Genomic DNA, 27,038 nt, shown 5'->3' with positions numbered 1-27,038 from the left:
TCCTTCCATGCATTCATCCATCCATCCATGCATCCATCCATGCATTCATCCATCCATCCATCCATCCATCCATGCATCTATCCATCGATCCATCCATCCATCCAAATGTGGAGTGTTTTAAATTTCTATGTGGACAACAGCACACCAACCGGAACAGATATATAAATATATATCAGTACGTTGATGTCTTCATGTGGCGCACAGAGTTCATCAGAATATATAGGGCGACCGTGCCGATGGTGGTAGGGGTTTGTCCTGTATCTGGCAGGTTGCTGGTTCGAAACCCCGCTCTGTCCATCTCAGTCATTGTGTCCTTGGGCAAAACACTTCACCGTCCTTGTCTGCTGATGGTGGTCAGAGGGCTCAGTGGTGCCAATTGTATGGCAGCCTCACTTCTGTCAGTGAGCCCCAGGGCAGATGTGGCTACAATGTAGCTCACCACTGTCAGTGTGTGAATGGGTGGCCTGATTGTAGTGGAAAACGCGTTGGGGTCCTTGGACTAGATAAAGCGCTATACAAATACAGGCCATTTACCATTTGTAGACTTAAACCATCACCGTGGTGTTTCTTTAGCTTTCTTTGACCACGTTCTCGTAGTTCTTTTGATCACAGGTTTTCTCTGAACAAGGGCTTCATACAAAGAGCAGGAAAAGACACTTGCCGGAAGCAGGTTATGCAGAGGAGCTGTATTCATCCCTGATGTTTGAATTAAACAAATTAATTGTTTTATTTTCCCTTGTAGTGTAGAAGAGAGAGGTGCTTGGTTAAAATCTCAAGATATCTCAAATAGAGGTGTTTTGTCTGAAGTTTAGCAACAACTGAGTTGATGAAATCACATGGAGGGTCAGAGCTAGCTGATGGTGGGATGTATATTGCTACTAAGATAAAAAGATAAAACTTTTTTGGTTAATAATATGAACGTAAACTTCTAGCTAACAGTTCAATATCTAGGCTCTGGATGTGATATTTAAGAGTAAAATGTCTTAGATTTCACCATTTGTTTTTGGAAAGCACAGCAAATTAACCCCTTTTATAGTTGCTATTCCTCTTCAGATTTCTGTCTGTTTATATTGGATGAATGTTATCCAGAGACGTCTGAGTTGGGGACATGCTTCTGCTACTCTGGCTGTGTCCTTGTCCTGTGTCCATCACTAAACAGTTGGTTATTGTTGGTTCAGTGTAGGTAAAAATGTTTAAAGAACCTGAACCACTTGTATGGATGAACCAGGTGGTCCTGCCCTTTTAGCCACCAAAGAAATGACAGATTTGTGAATGCAGAGGAAAAAGCATAAAACTTCAGAGTTTGGATACCATGGTCATTCCGTTTTTGATAAACCTGTTCACTTTTTCCCCCTGTACGAACCTGGTGACCAAATGAGAACCTTCTATTTTCTACCAGGATACCTTAGTGACGGTGATTCACCTGAGCTGCTTCCTCGGCAACAGGTCACTGACCTCACAAACTTCCAGGAAGCTCCATGTGATGTTGGTTCATTTCGACTGTACGTGGGCTCAGATCCATCACGATGCAGCCAGCGGGTGACGGGATTACTGACTGTCCACCTGCTGGGCCTGGAGGAAATGAAGAACAGCAGGTAAAACTAGAGCCTAATCAAACAGTTTAATACTGGCTAATACAGATTGGTTTGTCTTATAGATCTCTGAGGTCCAAGGTAACTGGAAAATCTGAACATTGACCATAAATGAACAGTTAATTGATAGAGGAAGGAGTAAGGAATCAGTAGAAAATGAAGGAATTACAAGATTATTGTAACTTCAGAGCATATGTCGCCAATCCTTGTTAGAGTTTTATTGAACGTAAAGGAAAGTACAGCAACAGGGAGTTGCTGGGTGGTGCCTATCTCCTGTGGTCATTAGACCGGGTCCATTTGGACAGGTCAACCGGTCCATCATAGGGCCGCACAGAGAAACACAGGACAGAGAACCAGGCACAAACACTCCCTCCAAGGGGGCAATTTGGATAGACCATTTAACATTTTAGTTTCAAATCCAAACTTAAATACAAAGAATAGAAGATTTTGAAATATTTTAGTGTGATATTTGTGTTTTAAACTCTGGAAAAGCCCGAAACATCTCTCAGGGTATATGTTGTCTTAGTCACAGAGGTTTTTACTTCAGTTCGGCTTCATTGTCCCATTTTTTTTGGTCCTAGATTAGAGGACAGTAAAGAGATCTTCTTGGCCATCCAGGTCGATGGGGTGACAAGAGCCAGGACCGCCCTCTTGACCTTGAGAGGCCACGCCCTGCCGTTAAACCACACCTTCCATCTGGACCTGGAGAGGGCCCAGCAGCTCCGGATTGTAGTGTTAACACCAGGTACAGGGGCGTGCTTTACATTGGGCTTACAGTAGAAGGAGGGGATCACAGGTAGCCTCAAAGTGGCAGCAAAGTGGGAGGTTGAGTGTTCTGACAAATCTTCAGAATTTCACCCAAGGAATTTGTTTTATGTAATTTATTTATTTTTCAAATCTGTCCAGTCCCAGTCTGAGAAACATGGCATCTGACTAAACTCCAAGCTTGTAGCCTTTGTTTAAGGTCTTACTAAGCTCAGAAATCGCAGCATGTCTGCATACAGCATCCCAGGTTTGCCTGTACAGGTCCTTCTCAAAATATTAGCATATTGTGATAAAGTTTATTATTTTCCATAATGTCATGATGAAAATTTAACATTCATATATTTTAGATTCATTGCACACTAACTAAAATATTTCAGGTCTTTTATTGTCTTAATACGGATGATTTTGGCATACAGCTCATGAAAACCCAAAATTCCTATCTCACAAAATTAGCATATCATTAAAAGGGTCTCTAAACGAGCTATGAACCTAATCATCTGAATCAACGAGTTAACTCTAAACACCTGCAAAAGATTCCTGAGGCCTTTAAAACTCCCAGCCTGGTTCATCACTCAAAACCCCAATCATGGGTAAGACTGCCGACCTGACTGCTGTCCAGAAGGCCACTATTGACACCCTCAAGCAAGAGGGTAAGAGACAGAAAGACATTTCTGAACGAATAGGCTGTTCCCAGAGTGCTGTATCAAGGCACCTCAGTGGGAAGTCTGTGGGAAGGAAAAAGTGTGGCAGAAAACGCTGCACAACGAGAAGAGGTGACCGGACCCTGAGGAAGATTGTGGAGAAGGGCCGATTCCAGACCTTGGGGGACCTGCGGAAGCAGTGGACTGAGTCTGGAGTAGAAACATCCAGAGCCACCGTGCACAGGCGTGTGCAGGAAATGGGCTACAGGTGCCGCGTTCCCCAGGTCAAGCCACTTTTGAACCAGAAACAGCGGCAGAAGCGCCTGACCTGGGCTACAGAGAAGCAGCACTGGACTGTTGCTCAGTGGTCCAAAGTACTTTTTTCGGATGAAAGCAAATTCTGCATGTCATTCGGAAATCAAGGTGCCAGAGTCTGGAGGAAGACTGGGGAGAAGGAAATGCCAAAATGCCAGAAGTCCAGTGTCAAGTACCCACAGTCAGTGATGGTCTGGGGTGCCGTGTCAGCTGCTGGTGTTGGTCCACTGTGTTTTATCAAGGGCAGGGTCAATGCAGCTAGCTATCAGGAGATTTTGGAGCACTTCATGCTTCCATCTGCTGAAAAGCTTTATGGAGATGAAGATTTCATTTTTCAGCACAACCTGGCACCTGCTCACAGTGCCAAAACCACTGGTAAATGGTTTACTGACCATGGTATCACTGTGCTCAATTGACCTGCCAACTCTCCTGACCTGAACCCCATAGAGAATCTGTGGGATATTGTGAAAAGAATGTTGAGAGACTCAAGACCCAACACTCTGGATGAGCTAAAGGCCGCTATCGAAGCATCCTGGGCCTCCATAAGACCTCAGCAGTGCCACAGGCTGATTGCCTCCATGCCACGCCGCATTGAAGCAGTCATTTCTGCAAAAGGATTCCCGACCAAGTATTGAGTGCATAACTGTACATGATTATTTGATGGTTGACGTTTTTTGTATTAAAAACACTTTTCTTTTATTGGTCGGATGAAATATGCTAATTTTGTGAGATAGGAATTTTGGGTTTTCATGAGCTGTATGCCACAATCATCCATATTAAGACAATAAAAGACCTGAAATATTTCAGTTAGTGTGCAATGAATCTAAAATATATGAATGTTAAATTTTCATCATGACATTATGGAAAATAATGAACATTATCACAATATGCTAATATTTTGAGAAGGACCTGTATGGTACTTCTTCTATTGCACTTATTCCATAGTGCAAGGGTGTCAAGCTCCAGTGCTCGAGGGCCAGTGTCCTACAACTTTTAGATGTGTCCCTGGTCCAACACACCTCAAACAAATGGTTACATTTCCTCCTCAGTATGCAGTCAAGTTCTCCAGAGTCCTGCTAATGATTATTATTTGATTCAAGTGTGTTGAAGCAGAGGAACAACTAAAAGTTGCAGGTTACTGCCCTTCGAGGACTGGAGTTTGACACCTGTGCCATAGTGGGTCACGGGGAAGCTGGTGCCTATCTCCAGCAGTCTATGGGCGAGAGGCAGGGTTCACCCTGGACAGGTTGCCAGTCCATCGCAGGGCAACATAGAGACACACAGGACAAACAACACACTCATTAACACCTAAGGGCAATTTAGAGAGACCAATTAACCTAACAGTCATGTTTTTGGACTGTGGGAGGAAGCCAGAGTACCCAGTGAGAACCCACGCACGCACATAGAGAACATGCAAACTCCAAGTAGAAAGACCCCCAGCTGGGAGTCGAACCCAGCAAGGCAACAGTGCTACCAACTGCGCCACTGTGCAGCCATGACAAATAATTAAAATTTTGAAAGATTATTTAAGACAAACCAAACATCTAGGATCTGATGACTGTGTAATGGATTTATCAAACCCATGGTCCTGGACCCTCACCCTCAACTTGATGTCCTATGGTTAACACAGTGAAGCTTTGTGTGTCATCACTGAGTGGTTTTTGTTTCTGCAGCTCCTCTGTCAACATTGGTTGGCGTTAAACCAGACCAGAATCATTCTTCCGGTGGTCCAAACCGAAATCGGGTTTGTTGCCTGAGTGGGGTCTCCATCCCGCCGATCTTTAAAGGTGGACCACAACATTCTGCCTGATTTTCCTTATTTATTATTGGGGGGTTATGGTGGTTCAGTGGGGGCTGAAAGTGTATTTCTGTTTTAGGGAGTCGTAGTCAGCAGCTCTGCTTGAAGCTGGAGCCCAGAGGACTTCTTTATGTCAAACTGACTCTGCAGGAAAAATGGGACACACAGGTAAACAGGGATACTACAAATACTGCTATTACAAAGTCCAGTGACCACATCAGAGCTGCTGTGTGAATGTTTGTATCCACAGCATGGAAGGGATCCTGCAACACCTGCTAATGTGTTTGGGGTTGAACTCCACCATCTGGTGGAGAAGGAAGGATCCACATCTCCAGTTCCCCTGCTGATCCAGAAAACAGTGGCAGAAATAGAGAGACGAGGACTGAAGGTGGGAACTAACCAACTTCCATTACTCTGACAGCTCTCTGAATGATTTCCTGTGCGCAGGGCACTGACCCGAGACTTAACACAATCTGGGTTTATGTCAGGTGGTGGGTCTGTACCGACTGTGTGGTTCCGCTGCCGTCAAGAAGGAGCTTAAAGACTGGTTCGAAAAGAACAGTTCAGCCGTGTGTCTGTCAGAAGACCTCTACCCTGACATCAACGTAATCACAGGTCAGTGAGAACAGCTCAGAACCAGAACCAGGTTCTAGTCCAGTCCTGGATCAGGACCCGAACCTTCCCTGAGCTAAGACATAGACCTGAATTTTGCACATGATGTAGATTTAAATCGAACTAGATGATTGGCGGACTGACTGATGTTTTCATGTTGGGTTTTACTTTTAGTTTTGGTTCTGAATTGCTGACTGAGTGTAACATCCACAGATTATCTAAGGTCCCATATCGGCCATCAGGAGAAGCTGGACGTAATAAACATGAACCAAAGACCCGGTTCCCAAACAAATAAGGACAAGATCTCCTGAATTTGATCTGATCCCAAGGATTTGGACTGGAACCTGAACAGTACTCAGTAATCATACTGTTGGCTAGACGTAACTCTGGTCACTTAGACAAGACTCCAGACCTTTGGCCTTGTTAGTACTTACTTCAGTGATCCAGACTTTCACTTGACTTGATTATCCTAATTTCTAAATTTTCTAAATCCTGATCTAACTTTCTTTCCATTAAACTTGCCATAAGACGATTTTTATTGTGAATTGGCGCCATTGAAAAACACTGAAATAAATTTAATCTTTTAAACTGCATTCTGAATGTACCCTGTTGTTCTTTCCAGGTATTCTGAAGGACTACCTTCGTGAGCTCCCATCTCCTCTAATCACTAGGACTCTGTACCAGGTGGTCCGGGAGGCCATGACCCAGCGATCCCTACCAGAGACCCCTGACCCAGAAGTAGCCCAGTGCACTGTTAAACTTCTATCCTGTCTGCCAGAACCAGAGAAGGTAACACAAAGTACTGCAACCATTACTGCAGTTCTACAGAAAACAGCTTTGTGGTCATTCTGAGGCCCTGTTCACACGTTTTCTGGTGAAAACCAAAACTGTTCAGTTGCGTTTCTACTGTTCACAACAACGATGCACGTTTTCTCTGAAATGGCACAGTTTGAGAACAGGTCCAGAGTTAGTGGTTTTAAAACGCCGCGGTCTCCGTTGTCGTGTAGACAAGAATAATAAAATTTTTCATACAGCGAAACCGTGGCTCTTGCGCATTTTGACTGAAATCAGTTGAAGTGAATGTGCATGCACACAGCATAATGGCTGCCGGCCAGTTTAAAACCACAGACGAAAAAGATGTCAGTAATAATAATGGCAGAGTGCAGAGTACTTACTTGTGCTGCTGACTCTGTTGAATCTAACAACGGTTCTCCAACAAAGTGCCCTATGCGGTGTGAACGGACACAGAAATGTAACAAATGGATCGTTGTCGTGAAACTGGGCCTGAGTCTCATTCTGTTGGTCATGAGGATTAACCTATATTAACCAGTCTGATAGATAACTGGCCCTTGCCTATGTATTTTTCACATACAATCACTGTGAAAAAAAGACACCTTCCATCAGTTGTTTGAACGGGTCTGATCTTTGCCCGGTTCTAAACCGAACTCAAGCCTACAAAAACTCACCACAGAAATCCACCCAGTCATGATTTATTAAAATAAGGTTGAAGCCAGAATGGAAAAACAAAGTACTCCAAAATAAAAACACTAAATAATAAAAAGTGTACTTTTTTTTTCTCCCTTTTTATTCCTGCAGTTGACCCTGTAACAACTTCTGATAAAATGAAAGCCCACCCTCTGTCACTTCTACTCTGTTATTAACATGCAAACCCATTGCAAAACCTGCCTGTGAGCAGAACAGGTGCAGGTCTGTTGAAAGTATCTGCTGTGATTTTCTGGAGGAATTAAATAAACCTCTAAAGAAACAAGATGCATTCAGAGAGACTGCATTCTATCTATTCTCCAGTAGGGGGAGGGGGGCACTCTTCTAAGACTGTCCTGCCGTATCTGACTTGTACTGGGAAAGCTGGTGTTGCGCCAAAAACTGATGGGGCGTGCCCCTGGAGGAGGGCGCCCAGCCTGCTTGAGTGTCTCTGTCTTTCTCAGTGGTTTAGTTCCTGGGGCCTGATGTACCAAGCGTACTTACACACAAACATCTTGCGGCGCAATGTTTTATGCACAACTCGGCATGTCCAAAAATAAATGTTGCGTGAAAGTGTGCATAAACTTTTGACCTGCCGTGAAAATGTGCAGAAGCCACGCAAACTTTTTCAATGGACAACAATAAACTACAGAGAACTAAACCTCCCCTAAACCCACTGAATTATGACTCCATCCAGTTTTATTTAATTCATGGAGCATCAAACCTGATGTTTCTTCATGAGTTTGAGCTTTTATGGTTTAAACCAGAACGATGAAACTGAATCAGTAACGTAACACACCTCAGAAAATGATGGAAACTGTGAAACTTCCTCTGTTTCTGTTTCTAACCTGTAGATGGAAATGCTCATCGGTCTGAGCGTTGAGCAGAAAATGCACGAGAATCATCTAAGAGACACTTTCTTTCTCACTGAGAATAAAACGGTGTCGGATCAGCAGATTAATTCCTAACAAGTCAGGTTTGATGGTTCCTAAGGTGGACAAGTTGGAGACGATCACACATGTCCAGGTGTGATTGTGTCCAGGTCTGTGTTATTGTGGAACGATGGCAGCTTTGGTTCAGCTGGAGGATGGAAGACGTCAGGAGGAGCGTTTTATTCAGAGATCGTGCTGACCTGCTGGGACATGATGGTGCATGGTTTATCAGCCGGTTTAGATTGTCCAGGACAATCATCTTGGAGCTCTGCATGGAGCTGGCCTCAGCGTTACAGAGAACCAGGAGGAACCGTGCATCGCTGGTACCAGTTCCAGTTCTCACTACGCTGCGGTCCTTTCAACCGAAGCTTCTCAGAGGGAGCTGACTGACAGGTCGGGTATTTAACAGTCATCCCGGAGCCGGGCCATGCCAGCCATATGGGTCGGTCTCATCCAGATGTTGCTCAGATATAAAAAGTTCCCCTAAACTGTGGTTCTCATTGCAGCAAGGAGCTGATTTCTGAATGTAATCGGAGTTACGGACTGGACCATACTGCTATAAGGGCCCCATCTGTATATGAATATATGAAAAGAAGGCATTTTCATTCAATATATGTGCAACCTATTAATGATGCGCTAATGTGTCTCACTAATGCAATGGCACATTGGCCTCCTCAGCTCATGATTCCTTTAAACTATAATAATTATAAAACTTTGGAACAAACCTCAAGGAAACTCCGTCCGCAATGGTGGTTTCTAGGGAATTTTTTATGACGTCCTGACTGGTTTAAAGATTTAAAGTTCTTCACATAGTGTGTGTGGTGACAGTCTTCCTAATAGAAATATAAGAGACATATTCACGTCATAATAATCAGCATTGAGCTGTAATTGAGCTCAGTACAGCAGCTAGATGGCGCTGTTTGGATTTAATAAACACATTGTAGAACTAAATGGGTTCGAGTCAACAACCTTTTTATTTCAGCTCAGGTTTAAGTCGTTGATTCATTCAAGAAGTTGCTGGTTTGTTGTAATTCACCACAAACTTCCCTCATGGTGTGTAGACACAGACTCTTTTAGCGTTCTTTGACCGTCACAGCACCGTTGCCATGGCTGTTTGGACAGGCAGTGGGTGCCATCCGGTTATTTATACTACTTTGCATATGTATTTAGGGGTGAGGATCGGGAGGTCCAAGTGCCACATGCAGCTATTTTTTTTTGTGCGCTGCAAGTTTCAGAATTTCTCCCTACCACAAACTTTTAGTATGAAAGCTGCTCACTCTTTAGGACATGAGGCCCCAGGAGTCATACCCAAACCCAGCAAAAGTGTGTCTCCTTTATCTTTTTCTCGCCCTAAAACCTGTGGTGTTCTCCCAGTGAAAGTGTCGGTTTCAAGTGTTTGTAGTTTGTCATAAATATCTGCAAATTTATATTCTAAACAGCATTATGACAATAAAAATAAGCTTTTCATGATTTATTTATTAAGTAAGTTTGCTTAGATTTAGAACCATTCATTCTGTGACATAACTGTGCTGTGATGGATGCAACTCAGTAAATGATTCAAAGAATTTGAATCATTTAAAAATCAAGTTAAAGGTTTTTCGACATTTTTTAAGGGGAATAATTTTGTTAAATTCAAAAAGTTCTTATTTGAACAAATATAGAGCAGGTAGGTTTGTGCATAATAGAAAATATTTAAAGGTAGCCCATCTTTGCAGGTTTATTTGTTTTTTCACACCTTCATCCAGTGACTACAGTACATTCATGTCGTCAGTTCTTTCTTATTTGGATGAAAATAAACACCAAGACTTTGCTGACACCACAGACTGAGTCTAACCGCCGTCTGTCTGGGTTTGCAGGGGATGTAGCTTCCAAATTGTGATAATGATTGTTACATAATTATTATTATTTTTATTATTATCAGTTCTCACGTTACAACTTTCCTCCTGCAGGCCACACTCTCACTCCTGCTGGACCACCTCAGCCTGGTAGCCTCCTTCAGCTCCTTTAACAGGATGACACACCAGAACCTGGCAGTCTGCTTTGGTCCGGTACTCCTCACGCCGGCGCAGGAGGCCTGTAGGGGTGGGGGAGAGAGAGGGGCAGGAAGGGCTGGAAGAGGAACAGGGAAAGCCTTTGGTTCTGGTGAGGAGATGGCCAACGCGGTGGACTTCAAACGGCACATTGAGGCCTTGCACTACCTGCTGCAGCTTTGGCCAGGTGACACTCTGCCCACCCTCATTCACTGCGGTTTAATTCAAAACATTCATATTTTACATTCCTCATGTTCCCCCTCAGTGCCGACCCATAGAGTCCTAGCAGACAACTCCTCCCCTCCATCCTCCCCCACCCTTACCCAGCAGCTCCAGCTCCAGCCACACCTGCAGCACCACCCAAGCTTGAGGCTGACTCTCCTCCCCAATGTGGAGGAGGAAGTGGTGGTGTCACGTCGAGGGCGCGGCGGACTGGCCCGGCTGGAGAATCCACCACCCGTCAATCGGTATGCCGGAGACTGGACCATCTGTGGGCAAAATCTTCTCTCCGAGCACGAAGCCGACTACGACGAGGTGGCTGGAAGTGAGGGTGAAGGAGGTAAAATTCTGAGGAGTATGGAGGTTCTTCTGAATTCCTCTGATTTCAATTTATGGCTCCATGTCAATGGCAAGGAAAAAAACACAACATAACTTTGCTTCAGAGCCACTTTCTGCTCTGTCTTCTTGTTTCAGGCAGCAGAGAAGAAGAGGAGGAGCACAAGGAGGCCTGGTCATCAGGAGCAGCAGGAGGAGGTCTGTTCGTAGACGAGTTCATGGATTTTGATACACCATTTAACTGTCGACTCAGTCTGAAGGACTTTGACACCCTGATCCACGACTTGGACCGAGAGCTGGCAAAGCAGATCAACATCTGCTTGTAGGCGTGGTTGGGAAGGGCAGAAAAACCAGGAAAACTAGGGGGAGAGGAAGGTTGTTCATCAACAAGTTTATAAACTTCCAAATCAGTGACCTAAACCAATAGTTGGCTAAGCAGATCTGCCTATAGCGCTGGGGGCTGGAGGGCTTCAGCTTCACTTTGGCCGCAGTGACCAAAACTGATCTGATCTTTTATGAGCAAAAACAAATTATTTTTCTAAAAAGGTAAAAGAGCTTTTTTAGTTCGAAACTTTTATTGTGAACTGTTAAAGCCATAATTGTCCATTGCTGCTTCATGCAGAAATCTGCCTCCAGGCGTCTCCAAGCCCCGCTGTTCCGAGCTCCCAAGCAGGCAAAGAAATATTTGGTTTCCCAAGCAAATCCTGACCCAAACTCTAAACATAGACCACATTTATGCAGAAAGTAATTCCTTTACAAAGTGCTCTTAAGGGCCTGCAGCAAGATATTATTGTGCTGATGCCCCCTGCAGCACAGGGAGGGGAACTGAAGTGAATTTTAGTCTCAGGTGTTTCTGAAGTGTTTCTGCCATCTTGAGGACAGGTGTTCAGGTGTTATTGGGGGCTGGGGGGAAACTGCAGGGCTTTCAGTGCTTGTCGGTACAGTTTTTAATCACTGTGAGTTTGTTTCTTGTTTGTATTTGATGTCTCTGGCAGTATTATTTTATTTTGCACACACTCAGTAAGCACTTGTTTTTTTATAATTATGTTTTACATATATGATGTAACCAAAGATTTAAAGCACAGCTGCCTCTTTGTTTATTCCAAAAACAAATAATAAACACTGCTTTTATTATTATTACTGACTAAAATATTTATTATAGATGAACATATGGTGAAATATTCATGAGTTTATCCTGTGACTTCACTGCTACACGGCAGCACCAAGGAACAGGTTGATCTTTGATGGATGTACCCAACACATCTCAAGCTGGAATTACTGGTATTGATGGGAGTTTCAGAGGGAACAGACCCCTCAGGAACCTCCTGATAATGAACGTGAAAAGATTTTATTTTACAATCGTTATTTTACCTGAACATCCAACTGAGAAATGCTGGAGGCCCCAAAGCATTTACTGGCATACAGTTTAAACAATGAAACAACATGACGAGTTTACCCTCAGGGTTCTTCTTCTTCTTGTATTATTTTTGGCGGTTGGCAAATAACGTTATGATGTGCATTACCGCCACCGCCTGGTATGGAGTGTAGATCTTCATGGTTTTAAATCTTATTTACTATTACAACAATGAAATTCTATTTATTAATTTAGTTTTTTAGAAAAATCTAATTATAATTTTAATGTTTGCTACCTAAACCTCTTTGCAAAGTATCTCTCAAAATAAAATTTTCTTTAATACCTACAAATTCTCTCCTTAAAATTGTTCTTTCTTGTTCATATTTCTGACACTTCAATATTACATGTTCTATTGTTTCCTCCTCTCCACAATAATCACATTTTCCTGTATTATGTTTCTTTATCTTGAACAATGTAGAATTAAGTCCTGTATGTCCTAGTCTTAATCTTGTAATTCATCTTTCCTCTTTTCTACTCCTTCTTCCTGTTCTTACTTCTCCTACTATCTTGTTGATTCTATAAAACCATCTTCCTTTCTTTTCTTCATCCCACCTTTTTTGCAACTCTTTCCTGATTCTCTGTTTAATTATATTTCTTGCCTCTGACCTACTAATATTAATTATAAAGCTAATGTTGTTTTGTGTTGCCTTCTTTGCCATCCTGTCCGCCTTCTCATTCCCTCCAACTCCTACATGTGCTGGTACCCATAAAAACACTAATATTAATCCCATCCTTTGTATTCTAAATGAAGTATCTTTTATTTTCAATAAAATGTCTGGTCTACCCTCTGAATGATTATGTTTTAAACTTAATAATGCTGAAGTTGAGTCTGAACAAATTATTGTTTTCAATGGTTTTATATCCTCCACCCACTGCACTGCTAACAATGTTTCTAATAATTCTCCTGAATATATTGATAATCTATAATTCTTTTTCCTACTTTTATTTTAAATTCTGGTATTACAAATGCTACTCCTATTTTTTAATTTGTTTTTGATGCGTCTGTGTAAATCTGGACATATTGATAGTAATTCCTGTATTATACTTAAATCTAATCTACATTTCGTATCCTTTTTCTTTTCCATCAACGCAATATAACCACCACTGCTTCTGGTAACAGCCACGGTGGTACTACTGGCAAAGGCAACATTGAACTTATTTCTTTTTCATATATTTGAAATTTGTCTGCTATATTATTGATAATCCAACCAAAACTCTTAACTTGTCTTTTTTCTTTTTCCCAGCATGGTTTTAAAATATCACGTGTGGGATGATCCGGATTATTGCTTTGTAAGTTTATCCAGTAATTTATTGCTAACTGTTTCCTTCTTAGATCTAATGGCATCTCTCCCATCTCTACCTGAAGTTCTGCTATTGGACTGGTTCTGATTGCTCCTGTACTAATTCTTAAAGCTTGATGTTGTATATTGTTTAATTTTATAAGATGTGTGTTTGCTGCTGATCCATAAATTATATTTCCATAATCAATATTTGATCTAATAAATCCTGTATAAATTCTTTTTAATGATGTTCGATCTGCTCCCCAATCAATATATTTAATAATGTTTAATATTTTTTTGCATTTATATGATTTGTTTCTATATGTACTTTCCATATAATTTTTTCATCAAACCATATACCTAAAAATTTTATATTTTTTACTTGTTCTAAAACTTGATTGTATAATTTTAGTTTGATATTTTCTCTTTTCCTTTTCTGTGTAAACACCATTACTTTTGTTTTTATCATTGTTCTATTCTACTAATCTCATCCTGTATTTTCTTTTCAATAAGTTTGATATTACGACCCCTTTTCCATATATCTCCATCATCTGCAAATAGTGAGTAACCAACTTCCTTACCAATATTTTTTTAAATACATCATTTATCATTATAGAAAACAATAATGGACTTATAATACATCCTTGAGGAGTACCATTATCTATTATATATTTATCTGACAATTCTTGACCAATTCTTACTTGTATTGTTCTATTTGATAAAAAATCTTTAATCCAGTTAAACATTTTTCCAGTAATACCCATTTTACTTCATTTAATTATTAATCCTTCAACCCACATCATGTCATAAGCTTTTTCTATATCATAAAATACAGCTACTACATTTTGTTTATTTGTGCTCTCCTTATTTTATATTCTAAACATAATGCAGAATCATTTGTGCTTCTCCCCTTTCAAAAACCATTTTGATATCTAGATATATACCCATTAATATTTAAATAATATGTTAATCTATTATTAATCATTCTTTCTATTATTTCACATATATTTGATGTTAATGCGATCGGTCTATAATTTTCTGGTTTTGTGTTATCTTTTCCTGGTTTAACTATTGGAATAATTATTGCTTCCTTCCAGCTCTGTGGCAGCTCTCCCTCCTCCCAGACTTTATTATATAATTCTAATATTTTATCATTGAGATGTTCTATCATTTTATAGTAAATTTGATCTTTTCCAGGTGATGTATTTTTTGTTTTCCTGGTAACAAAGTTAAATTCTCCTTTTGTAAATGGTTCATTTATTAAATTTGTATCTACATTATTTCGCATTAAGTCTTTATATTTCATCTTTGTCATTTCTCTACCCTTCTTTCCCTCTTCACTAATATTACTTGAACTATGAATTTTACTAAATGTTTTAGCTAATATTTCTGCTTTTTCTTTATCTTCCGTTATAAATGTATTATCTATTTTTAATATAGGATATCCATATTCTTTTCTAATACCATTCATTCTTTTAATTGTTTTCCAAATTTGGTGAATTCTTGTTTCTTTCTCTACGGTATTACAAAAGTTTCTCCAATATTCTCTTTTTGCATTCTTCATGATCTTTCTTACCTTTGCCTGCTTTTTTTGTACTCAATTAGATTCAGATAAATTGAGTTACTTTTTAACATTTTAAATGCTTTATTTCTTAGTTTTATTACTTCATTACATTCTTTTGTCCACCATGGCACAATCTTTTTATCGTTCTGTCTTCCTCCTTTTTTTATTGATTCTTCTGCAGTCTGTAAGATTTTTTTACAGCTATTTATATTTAAACTATTTATATCAATTGACTCATCTATTTCTTCCAATTTCTTTTGACTTAAATATTTAAATTTTTCTTTCCAATCAGCCTTATTAAAGTTCCATCTTTTATATAATCCTGTATTCCTGTTATTTCTTAATATTCCTGTTATGATTTTAATGGGGTAATGATCACTGCCTACTGTTGTATCTTTGTCAATGTCCCACTCAGTTATTAGCTAAACAATTTGATATAAATGTTAAATCAATCACAGACTCTGTACCTGTTTTTACATTCATTCATGTTCCTCTTCCATCATTTATACATACCACATTTTCTTAGTTCTATTTCTTTAATAATTTGTCTATTTTTATCATTACATTTCCCCCATATTGTGCTGTTAGCATTAAAATCTCCACACCAGATTACTTTTCCTTCCAAATACACCATTAATTCATCCATCAACTCGAGATAATATTTTACATGGATTATAAAAATTTATTATCTTACTTTTTTATCATAAATTTCAACTACTATGTATTCTACATTTTTACCTTTTCCTAATATCTGATATTATATTCCTTCTTTTATAAATATTCTACGTCCTCCTCGTCTATCCCTTCAGATACTATTATACCCTTTAAACACAAAATCTAAGTTTTGGTTTTAACCATGTCTCCTGTAGACATATAATTTCTGGTTTTTCTTCAATTTCATCTATATACCATTTAAATTCCTATCCACTAGCTATTAAGCTTCTTTCATTTCACTGTAATATTATCATGAGTTTCTATCAGTTTCCTTCCATCTGTTTCCAACATTTTATTAATGTTTTCCCAAGATCCTTCTTTAAATCCTAAGAACTTTTCTGCTCCTCTGACTATTATTTTAATCTTTTCTGTTTTGTGTTTAGCTTGTTCAGTGCAGTTAATGACTTAAGCTATAAATAATATCAGTTTTTCCACAGACATCGTGACATTTTCCTCTGATTCTACTTTGTTGATAATCTGGAATCCTAATTTGACCTGCATCCCTTGTTCTTTCATTCTGGACATTTTTGACTGTTTCAGCATAGTTTATGTTTTTAGTCATTTTAATTTGTTGAATTTCTTTTGCTTTCTTCCTTACCTCAACATCCCCTGAATGTAACTATGTTGCCCTCCACAATTGCAACATTTTTTCCTGCACATCTTCCCCACAATCTTCAATTTGATGGTCTTCTCCACACTTTGGACATCTTTGTTAACCTTTGCAGACAGCTGCTATATGACCATATCTCTGACATTTAAAACATCTTAGTGGTGGAGGAATGAAACGCCTCACAGGAAAACTCAGATATCCTATTTTAACATTTTGTGGCAACACCTTTTCTTCAGTCTATTAAAATTGACTGGCTTTCTACTCTTTCTCAGTTTACATTTTTTGTCAGTCTTTTGAGATTTTTTTATCTTTGCACCAACAATGCTTTTTTTTAACTTGTTTATATCTTCCTCCAGAGGAATGCCATAAATTACCCCCCGAATGATTTTATCTTCTCCTATAATCTTCCTCTCTGTCACCGTTTTCTTGCAAACGTTTTCAACTTGTAAAACCTTTCTTCTTCAGTTTTACACGACACCAGTACATTTCCATCTCTCAATACCTTCACCATTTCAACATCTCCTATCTTTTATTTAATTTCTCTAGATAGTTTGACAGGACTCAGGTTCTCTTTTTCTTCTTCATTTCTTAGTTTAATATTATTTTACATTCTTCCCTTCCAATGTTCCTCCTAACTTCTCTCTCTTCTTTAGAACAGTTTTCTTCCAGCTCTCTTTTACTCCTTTGGCTGTCTAACATCTTTCCTTCTTCTGCTTTACCTCTTCCCCATCATCTCCCTCTATTTACTGGCGTCCATTCATTAAAGTCCATATTGTCCTCCTGTGTGTCCATTCTGAACCATTCACATACCAGTTTATGTCTCTTACTACCACTTCCAAAACTAAATAATTTCTGACACTGTGGGGTTCTAAGGAGTCCGGCGTTTTCGACAGTTCACCTCTCCAACTTTCAGGAAATTAGTTTCTCAACCTACCCTCAGGGTTGTCTGACAGGACTCTCTTTAATCTGTACAGCTGATCGCATTGTGTCAGTAAAGCCAAACAGAATTTAACGTCATATTTTAATCATGTTCAAGGACATCAGAGGACGTAACATCCAAACCAAGGTAGACACCAATACAGAAATAAATATTCAAAGTGCAAAACATTTACTGAAATCAGATCAAACCACAGCAGGATGATAAGACCATATTGGTTCCAGAAGAATCAGAACAGATCCAAAAAGAACGGTGCATTCAGGGAGATCACGGTATCACCTAAACTGGGGACGTTTCTTTCCGGTGAATGCTGCTGCAGAGCATAAGGACCTCTTAAAAGGTGGATCATTGTGTTTTTTTAGGGTCTAAACAGTCTAATTAAATGAAATATACAGTATTATCTTTCTTCTCTGTCTGGAAACATTAATTTCATACTTCATAGAAACCCAATAATGACACTTCAATTGAAATTAACCAACAGAGAGAACCACCTAAGGTTCTGTAGGTCATCGGCTACAGTTTCTGCACAGAACACAGTTTCTGCTGCTTTTCAAATCAACTTACCCGTTCTCTTTTTCTCCCCTTCATCTCCTCTAACCCTCATCTTCCTCTCTTATGATCCTCCTCTTCTCCTTTTCTCCTCTAACCCTAACCCTCCTCCTGATGACTGGGTTTTCTCTCTCTGTGACACATTCATCTGACCCCAGAGTGACGTCATAGTGACCATCCTCGTCCCGTCAACTAACGGGTTTCTCTCCTCGCTCAGGGAAATATAAAGGATTTATTCAAGTTAACGGATAAGCTCCGCCTTCGTCGCTCGTTTTCACCTCAGCTGCTCCTGTGGCGTTGAGAAGGATGTGACCCAGTCCGGACTGGCTCCGCTCACCGACGTTTCTTATTGGAGGATGGACTAAGCGGCTGGCAGACGTCTCTGAACGCTGATTGGCTGCTCTGTTCTCTATGTTTCTCTGAGCGGGGGACGGGGGCGTGCCGAGGCGCGTGCACAGCGAGAAAGATGGCTGAAAATCAGAAAGAGATAAAAAAGTAAATAAAGTGCAAAATCTATCAGAAGGTCCAAGAACAGAGAGGAGAACCGTTTCTGGAGCTGCTGCGGCCTAAATCTGCCGGAACTTAGCGGGAGGTGCTGGAAACGTCCGAGCGGAACTTCTCCATGAAACGCAGCAGGTGAGACAAAATTTATCTGCGCAACAACAGCAGGACAGAAACAAATAAACAAACAAACAGCAGCTCGAGGAGAACCGGAGGCCGGGATGAATTTAGGTCCAGTTTATCCCAACATCCAGAACCTTTAACTCAGACTGCAGTCCCCAGATCACTGGGATGATTATTTTATATAAATTAATAAGATCTCTGGTTATATATCAGGCTGTTCTGAGTTCCTGGAGGTTGAGGACCTCATCAGGACATTTGACTCAGGTGTGTTGGACCAGAGGAACATCTACAGGTCCTTCTCAAAATATTAGCATATTGTGATAAAGTTCATTATTTTCCATAATGTCATGATGAAAATTTAACATTCATATATTTTAGATTCATTGCACACTAACTGAAATATTTCAGGTCTTTTATTGTCTTAATACGGATGATTTTGGCATACAGCTCATGAAAACCCAAAATTCCTATCTCACAAAATTAGCATATTTCATCCGACCAATAAAAGAAAAGTGTTTTTAATACAAAAAACGTCAACCTTCAAATAATCATGTACAGTTATGCACTCAATACTTGGTCGGGAATCCTTTTGCAGAAATGACTGCTTCAATGCGGCGTGGCATGGAGGCAATCAGCCTGTGGCACTGCTGAGGTCTTATGGAGGCCCAGGATGCTTCGATAGCGGCCTTTAGCTCATCCAGAGTGTTGGGTCTTGAGTCTCTCAACGTTCTCTTCACAATATCCCACAGATTCTCTATGGGGTTCAGGTCAGGAGAGTTGGCAGGTCAATTGAGCACAGTGATACCATGGTCAGTAAACCATTTACCAGTGGTTTTGGCACTGTGAGCAGGTGCCAGGTTGTGCTGAAAAATGAAATCTTCATCTCCATAAAGCTTTTCAGCAGATGGAAGCATGAAGTGCTCCAAAATCTCCTGATAGCTAGCTGCATTGACCCTGCCCTTGATAAAACACAGTGGACCAACACCAGCAGCTGACACGGCACCCCAGACCATCACTGACTGTGGGTACTTGACACTGGACTTCTGGCATTTTGGCATTTCCTTCTCCCCAGTCTTCCTCCAGACTCTGGCACCTTGATTTCCGAATGACATGCAGAATTTGCTTTCATCCGAAAAAAGTACTTTGGACCACTGAGCAACAGTCCAGTGCTGCTTCTCTGTAGCCCAGGTCAGGCGCTTCTGCCGATGTTTCTGGTTCAAAAGTGGCTTGACCTGGGGAATGCGGCACCTGTAGCCCATTTCCTGCACACGCCTGTGCACGGTGGCTCTGGATGTTTCTACTCCAGACTCAGTCCACTGCTTCCGCAGGTCCCCCAAGGTCTGGAATCGGCCCTTCTCCACAATCTTCCTCAGGGTCCGGTCACCTCTTCTCGTTGTGCAGCGTTTTCTGCCACACTTTTTCCTTCCCACAGACTTCCCACTGAGGTGCCTTGATACAGCACTCTGGGAACAGCCTATTCGTTCAGAAATGTCTTTCTGTGTCTTACCCTCTTGCTTGAGGGTGTCAATAGTGGCCTTCTGGACAGCAGTCAGGTCGGCAGTCTTACCCATGATTGGGGTTTTGAGTGATGAACCAGGCTGGGAGTTTTAAAGGCCTCAGGAATCTTTTGCAGGTGTTTAGAGTTAACTCGTTGATTCAGATGATTAGGTTCATAGCTCGTTTAGAGACCCTTTTAATGATATGCTAATTTTGTGAGATAGGAATTTTGGGTTTTCATGAGCTGTATGCCAAAATCATCCGTATTAAGACAATAAAAGACCTGAAATATTTTAGTTAGTGTGCAATGAATCTAAAATATATGAATGTTAAATTTTCATCATGACATTATGGAAAATAATGAACTTTATCACAATATGCTAATTTTTTGAGAAGGACCTGTAAATGCTGCAGACATCTGCTTTCACTGGTTACAGACCCAGACTAGTTTACCACACTGGGACCAGTTTCCTGCTCCCAGTTGGACTATATGTTCAATCTGCTGTTTTTATGTTGAATCAAACTTTATTTATAGAGACAGGTTCAACCCAAAGTGCTTTAGAGAGGTTAAAAACCGAAGAGTTAACTCTTTAATTACAGTAAAATGACCCATTTAAGAAAACAAACAGAAACAACAAATAATTATATTGAGAATAAAATGAAGATAATCCATCAATTATAGAAGATGTGGATGGTGTAAGGAAACACTGGAAATATATGAATGTTTTTATAATGAGAAATGTGAAATAAATTTATTAACACTGAGGTTGTTCATTGATCAGTCAGCCGATTATTGGTCCTGACCAGCAATTGGTTCCTGAGGAGCTGCTAACACCTGGAGAGGATGAATCCTCCCATAAATGACCCGGAGAAACATGCAAGTTGATCAGGAATGACCAGTGGTTCTGACTGGTCAAGGGAAGTTTATCTGGCTTCACTGCTCAGCATCATATCTAACTTCCATACCTTGAGCATTACTGAAAGTTTAAACGTGTTACAGAAAGTTAGACTTCACCTGACCCAGTTATCATTTTGATTCCTTTTCACAATCACAGTTTAAATTTGAGGATTTTATTTTTTTCAGATTTTCAACAGGATGTTCAGGTTAGAGTGGGATGATGGTTCTGAAATATTCAGAACATTTTGGATTTAGTCATTTTCCAGATGTCCAGGTTCTCCTTCTCCATTATACACTCTCATTCACTCCCAATAGATTTCAGCTCTGAATGGTTTTGTAGAAACTGGACATGAAGGTTCTGTTTAACCTGTTTGAAACATTATTGTGGGCTTGAAGTTTCTAAATCTGGTGTTTGCTGGTTACTGAAAACTTTCAATGCTCAAGTCCAGATGAGAATAGAACCGGTCTCAATAAATGGGACAGACACAGATGGTTATAATCCAGTCTGATGTGCTCGGTTGGCTTTAGTTGGTCGGGTAAATTCTGTTGTCTGGGATCCTCAGCCTTTCAGTCGTGAAACAAAAAACAGCCTGTTTGTGTGAACTCCAAGTCTTTTCAAAATCTTTGAAGACTGAAAGTCATCCAGTGTGTCCCTAACTTTAGGAAGCTCAGCTGTTCGCATCACACTATCAACTTTGTAGAAATCCTCTGCAAGCAGCACAAAAGGAGAACCAGACTCGGTATGAGTGGCTACCTTTTGGACCTGCTGGAGGGAAGAATGGAGAGCAGTAGGAGAATGCAGCAGAGCTGGTTTTACATGGTGTGATCTTCCTGTGCTTCTGGCCCCCTGTTAACGCTCATGTCTCATCTAAAACCCACAGATAATAATGTGTAACAGGTTGTTGTTCTGTTCTGTCCTCAAGACTCCATTTCCCATCATGCCTGTCGACATGGCCATAAGGATCTGCCTCGCCAGCTCTCCTCCACCTTACTCCTTCCTCAGTAACCATGACAACCATCGGTACATGCCAGCTGTCGTGTCGCCACTTCGTCCATGCCTGTCCTCTGTCTGCTGCAGCTCCGTCTCAGCGGAAACCCTGGCCTCGCCAGAAGCTGTGCCGCCGAAGAGGAGCCTGAGGAAGAGCGTGATGTTTGCGGATTCTCAGGGTCTGGCGCTCACCACCGTTTACGTCTTCACCGAGGACGAGTATGACCCGCTGGCGGAGCTGCAGTTCCACCTGACAGAGTTGGAGGGCGCCACTGAAGCACTGTGTCTGGAAAACGTCAAAGGTAAAGAACAGCGGATCAATCACACGTGAATTAATCATTCAGTGAACAGAAATCTGTCTGATTAATCTTTGTGTTACTGATGCAGACGTTCTGGGATGCAGCTCTTTAGTTCCTGTCAGACATTCTCAGTCAAATCCTGTTTCATGGTGTGTTCCACTCCTGCACTTCGGGCTGTAACACATTTCAATAAATATTTGTTTCACTGGGATTTCAATCAGCAACGTTTCCCTTCTTCTCCCAATACCTGCGATCAGTTTGTCCATCTTAGGCTGATCCCTGAACTTCCTCCAGATTCCTTGGATATGGCATGATATTCTACTCTGCAGAGGGATAGACATGTAAACCTCTACCTGTCTTTCTGAACCTGGTGATCCTCTGAACATCTTGGTTGCTCAAAGATCCAGACATGAAGATTGCTTCGGGACCAGACCAGAATTCCAATCAGCTGTTTGTGTTGCATCCTGACATGCAGGAGTGATAAAAATTACCAAAGAAAGCTTAAAAATCCCAGAAACCTTTTCATCTTTATTCTTTCTGACAGAAGAAAGAATCCAAGAAAATGAGGTATTTTCTGTTTTTTCCAAACCTTTCAGTGTGGTTCTGAATTTAGATTAAATGTTAGTCAAAAACATTTGGAAACCGGGTCCAGTCCAGGGCAGTTCCAGGTGAACCATCAGATACATTAACTAGATTTGAAATGTGTTTTCATTCGCACTTTGCTCTCTGGTTTTGCTTTCCTTCCAGACTCAGCAGAATCTGGTTCTGGCCTGGTCCTGGACTTTACTCCACCAGCTGCAGACTATCTGGACCTGAGAAACCGACTTAAAGTGCAGCAGGTTTGCCTGGAGACTTGTTCAGTACAGGACCACCTTCTCTCTGGTACCATTCAGGTCCGGAACATCTGCTTTGAGAAGTCTGTCTTGGTCCGAATCACGTTTGATTCCTGGAACTCCTTCCGGGACATCAAGTGCCAGTACCTGAACAATGTCTACGGCTCCCCCGACACTGACACCTTCACCTTCTCCATCTCTGTACTGCCGGACAGGGATTCGCCCAGTGGAGTGGAGTTTTGCATCAAGTACCAGACAGAGGACCAGACTTACTGGGATAACAACCTCGGGAACAACTACCGGTTGTCTACGGTGGATCCGACCGGCTGTCCAAACTGGGTTTCTGAAAGGAGCACACGGCGGGAGATTCAGAGGGACAGCAGTGGACAGAACAAAGACAAGATGGAGTTTGATCCTTTTGGAAGTCCCCGGATGTCAACAGGGATATTTCCTGAGTGGCAGAGCTGGGGTCGAGTGGAGACCAGTGCCCCCTACTGGTGAGAGAAGGTTTTAGTTAGACTGATTTTTATCCTGCACTGGAATCTCTGCGTTATCCTGTAGACCAGATCACCGCTTTAACCCCATCCCTCCACCTCCTGAAAGTCCGGAACCTCTTCCAGAGGATCCCTGAACTCTGCTTCCATCTAGGTCACAGAGTCAGAACTAAAGAGGCACCAGAACCTCTGAAGGAACCTGCTCCAGAGAAACCCTGATCTCTGCTGCCATCTGATTACAGTTCATTACAATCGGTGTCAGAGCTCAAAGATGCACCAGAACCAAAACGGATCCAAGTATCTAAACAAAACACTGGGAATTAGTCCGGGTTCAGAGCCATCATACATTTGCCCCTGATGTTACCAGAACAGGACCAACGCTGGATTCTCAGGAACAAAAACTTAGGGATACCTTGGTAAACCATGTCTTCTAAGCTTTCGAAGTATGCAAGTTGAACGTTTAGGAGAACCTTCAGGAGATTTAAGGAGAAGACCTCAATGACCTACAAAGGTCCCTAGTGAGTTCGAGAGCTCAGAACTCCACACTGTTCAGGATCATTTCTGACACTTCTGCTTCATGGTAGTGTTCTGACCTAAGACTCCAAAGATCCATGCTTTGTTCTCTTCATGATGTCACGTCAGATGATTTCTGGTCCTCTGAGACCTCCGCCAGATCAGAATTCTGTCAAAGCAGTCTTTTTGGGTTCAGGGTTCTTGGAGACCATTTTTGTATCCCACATCAACCTTTCAGAGATGCATCATGTTCACATCTGACGTCACGACTGGAACCAGTTCCATAGTTGGGCTTTGGAACTGTTCTGTCAAGAAGATATCCTGATCCCAACCTAACAGGGACGACTTTCCACTGAGGTTGGGAGGCTGGGAACGTTTTTAAAGATTTTTTGTTTTTGTACCAAGACTTCTCCAGAACCAGGTTTTGGAATTTTAAAAACACCCTGGACTCTTATTGGTGTGTTGTAACATGAGTATGTCACAAGTTCACATGTTGGATTTTAGCCGATCCTTAATATTTTGTTTTGGTGTACTGATGTGGGTTCCTGTTTCGACTGTGAGCAGCAGGTCTGTTTGAAACTGTTGATAGCTGGATTGTTTCTGGTAACACTGACTGAGATTCTGACCCATCTAGACTTGAACTAAGAGAAACCAGTGAGTAGCATTAATTTCAGGATTTTTCAGCCACTGTGGGTCAGAAACAGCAAATCAGAACAAGCCAGAACCACTCTTGGGGTCACAACCAGGAGATCAGAACCAGTCTCTGTGCTTTACCAGGGTCCCCCATTGGACAGGTGGTCCAGATATTATACAGGTGTCTTGTTGGACAGGTGGTCCAGGTGTTGCTCCAGACAGTTTAAGTTTATTTTTGGTTGAAGCTAAAGTCTCCAATCCTTGTTGTCATGGTAACTGCTGTAACTCACCTTCCTGAAGCCCTTAATAGCAGAAAACGCTGCAGTGCTCTTACCTATATATATGTGTGTGTGTGTGTGTGTGTGTGTGTGTTTAAGAGAGAGGAAATATGAAGTGAATGTGTATTTTAGGTGGATGTCAACATTGTGGTCACCCTGCCGTTGCTGAAATCTTCAAATGGGCACTGAATGCCTCGTGCTGCATTCAAGTTCCAGCTGCTGAAGCTTCAGGGTGGGCATAGTCACAGAATGTTATCTTTGCATTAGTGATGTCACTGTAACAGAATGAGTATGATGATGTAATGTAGCTTCCTGTTGTGACAGGAAGTAATGTAACAATGAGGACTGACTGATCCTTTTGTGTTCTTTCAGAACAAAAGTTTAATAAAAGCTAATAAAGTTTAATAAAGGTCACTCCTATGTTCCTCGTTTATTACCTCTATAATCTATCATTGAACTGACTAGCTATCCAGTCAATCAATTAACCAGTCAGTTAAACAATTAGTCAACCAAACAATTAAGGTATTAAATAATTAGCCAGCAATTAAGCAACCCTTTATCCAATCACTTAACTTGCTATTGAGCCCTCCCATTAGTTAACCAGTCGGGTATACAATCAGTCCAATAACCAGTTAACCAATGAGTTGGTTAGTACCAGTCAAACAACTAACCAGTTACCTACTAGTTAACCAACCCATAAACATTACAATTACCCAATCAAAGGTTCCATCTGTTGGGTTTTTTGACTCTGCCATCTTGAAACAAACACTTACGGGTCAGAACCACTAGAACTAGTTCTGTTAGGATCAACTGCTGACCAAATGGAATTTGATCAGTTCTCTGTGGAAACGGCATCACACCAACCCTATCGGTTTGTCTGCCTCTCAGTGATCTGATTAGAGTTCTGCAGGGTTCTGTTACGGGTCAGTTCCAGATCAGTCAGGAATTATCCATCAGCTGTCACACCAGCCGTGGTTCTGATCCAAACTCGGGGTTCATCGGTGATGCTCAGACCTTACAAGCCTTGTGAGCACAAGAGAAATTATGATGGGATTTTAACTGTTTGTATATTTCTGTAGTCTTCCTATCTGAGGTGACTCTCAGCGAGATGGATCAGAACCAGCTGACTGGTTCAATTTCACAGGGGTGGAATGTGGCAGGCAATAAAAGTGTTGTGGTCTAAGCTCTCTGGTTTCTACTTATATGGTCACTGAAGGGGAATAAGGGTTAAATTCAGGTTCAGGAGTGACATCAGAGGAAGAAGGCGGGTCTAGAGACGGGCCAGAAGGACGGACCTGAAGCTGCAACTAAATGCCTGAAATGTGTTATTCGGACCTCTGGAATCTGAAAAAAACTGTTGGAAAACATCAGAACTCTGGCTAGTTGGCCCGAACAGCAGGAAAACAGCAGCTGCCGATTTTCCATCCTGCAGATTAACTTTTTAATCCTGCTGCATTTTGACCTTTGACTCCTAATCCTGTCATGTTTTCAGATCCCAGTTACGTAACCAGCAGAGAGACCCGGTAGTGGCATGTGACAATCAGGTGGGAAGGACTCCGCCCTGTCTTCATGAAAGCTGATGAGACAGGAAGCTGATCCTGAGGTCACATGACCCGGCTCAGCTGCTGCTTCTGATAATGGACCAGTGATGTTTGTCCTGCAAGCTGCTCATGATGGAGAACCATCAAGTGAACCCGGTATTGATCCCAATGTTGTGTAACTTGAGAGAGGCTGCTGACCCTGTAGTCTAGTCATGTGACCATGGATCAATCAGCGGGATCGATTTCTCTCCAGGATGGAGCAGCGAGCTGCTGCAGGTTCATCCGACACTCCGAGTTCAGATTTTACAGGAAGATTCAAATGCCACACCCTAACCCCTGACCCTGCTGGTTCTGTCTGCCACCATGACTGACAGATGTGTGGACCAATCAGGAGGCTAGAAACGTTTTTGGTTCTCTTGTAGACAGAATTCTAGAAGAACCTGGAATCTGACGTAATGTTCAGCTCAGACAGATCTGTGCTTCCTCTGGGTCTTACCTGTGAATTTCTGTAGAACTTCCTGTTAGCTGTGTTTACATCCCGATGGTAAATATTCTGGTTCTAGGTCCTTTAGCTGAACGCAGCAGTCTGGATGTGCATCTGAGCCCGGGCCTTTTCTAGATCTCTAGAACCTTCAGGTTAATGTTTCGGT

General features: G+C 41.4%; 2 protein-coding genes and 1 long non-coding RNA gene across 7 annotated transcripts in view; 2 read left to right on the top strand and 1 right to left on the bottom strand.

Annotated features, from left to right (window-relative positions):
- The window catches only part of LOC124875107 (rho GTPase-activating protein SYDE1), a 26,855-nt gene extending 14,996 nt beyond the window's left edge, over window positions 1-11,859 (top strand). For both annotated transcript variants that reach the window (XM_047376956.1, XM_047376957.1), the window contains 10 exons: window positions 1,400-1,595; window positions 2,174-2,337; window positions 4,987-5,100; window positions 5,191-5,279; window positions 5,362-5,499; window positions 5,600-5,726; window positions 6,346-6,512; window positions 10,087-10,354; window positions 10,433-10,726; window positions 10,861-11,859. In XM_047376956.1, the coding sequence (XP_047232912.1) occupies window positions 1,400-1,595; window positions 2,174-2,337; window positions 4,987-5,100; window positions 5,191-5,279; window positions 5,362-5,499; window positions 5,600-5,726; window positions 6,346-6,512; window positions 10,087-10,354; window positions 10,433-10,726; window positions 10,861-11,048 (1,745 nt within the window). In that variant the 3' untranslated portion in view covers window positions 11,049-11,859. The remainder of the gene's footprint in view (window positions 1-1,399; window positions 1,596-2,173; window positions 2,338-4,986; window positions 5,101-5,190; window positions 5,280-5,361; window positions 5,500-5,599; window positions 5,727-6,345; window positions 6,513-10,086; window positions 10,355-10,432; window positions 10,727-10,860) is intronic.
- Window positions 1-18,035, bottom strand: part of LOC124875109 — a 28,050-nt gene extending 10,015 nt beyond the window's left edge. Inside the window, exons 1-2 of one of the 2 annotated variants that reach the window (XR_007039968.1) lie at window positions 17,806-18,035; window positions 1,456-1,572 (exon numbers count right to left, since the gene is read on the bottom strand). This is a non-coding gene — a long non-coding RNA (uncharacterized LOC124875109). Of the gene's footprint in view, window positions 1-1,455; window positions 1,573-10,065; window positions 10,196-17,805 lie in introns of those variants that run through there. The other variant, XR_007039969.1, reaches the window with a different exon arrangement.
- A 183-nt stretch (window positions 18,036-18,218) lies between these two features.
- On the top strand, window positions 18,219-25,261 carry LOC124875108 (protein phosphatase 1 regulatory subunit 3C-B-like). 3 transcript variants are annotated; one of them, XM_047376959.1, is made up of 3 exons: window positions 18,219-18,426; window positions 21,708-22,099; window positions 22,844-25,261. In XM_047376959.1, the coding sequence occupies exons 1-3, from the start codon at window positions 18,413-18,415 to the stop codon at window positions 23,428-23,430; spliced, it is 993 nt and encodes a 330-aa protein (XP_047232915.1). In that variant the 5' UTR covers window positions 18,219-18,412; the 3' UTR covers window positions 23,431-25,261. The 3 variants fall into 3 exon arrangements, with proteins under 3 accessions (XP_047232915.1, XP_047232917.1, XP_047232916.1); XM_047376961.1 differs by having other exon boundaries at window positions 18,222-18,426; window positions 21,888-22,099; XM_047376960.1 differs by having other exon boundaries at window positions 18,224-18,426; window positions 21,733-22,099.
- The last annotated feature ends 1,777 nt before the right edge of the window (window positions 25,262-27,038 follow it).

The sequence above is a fragment of the Girardinichthys multiradiatus genome, chromosome 10, assembly GCF_021462225.1.
Source record: "Girardinichthys multiradiatus isolate DD_20200921_A chromosome 10, DD_fGirMul_XY1, whole genome shotgun sequence".
Classification (NCBI taxonomy): Eukaryota; Metazoa; Chordata; class Actinopteri; order Cyprinodontiformes; family Goodeidae; genus Girardinichthys; species Girardinichthys multiradiatus.
The sequence above is the reverse complement of the archived record's forward strand: the minus strand, read 5'-3'. Positions and strand labels throughout refer to the sequence as shown.

What these genes read in the sequence shown, in the direction of transcription:
- LOC124875108 (XM_047376959.1), top strand. An exon ending in GTGTCTGGAAAACGTCAAAG is followed by an intron (nt 22,100 to 22,843) that starts GTAAAGAACAGC and finishes CTTTCCTTCCAG; the next exon opens with ACTCAGCAGAATCTGGTTCT.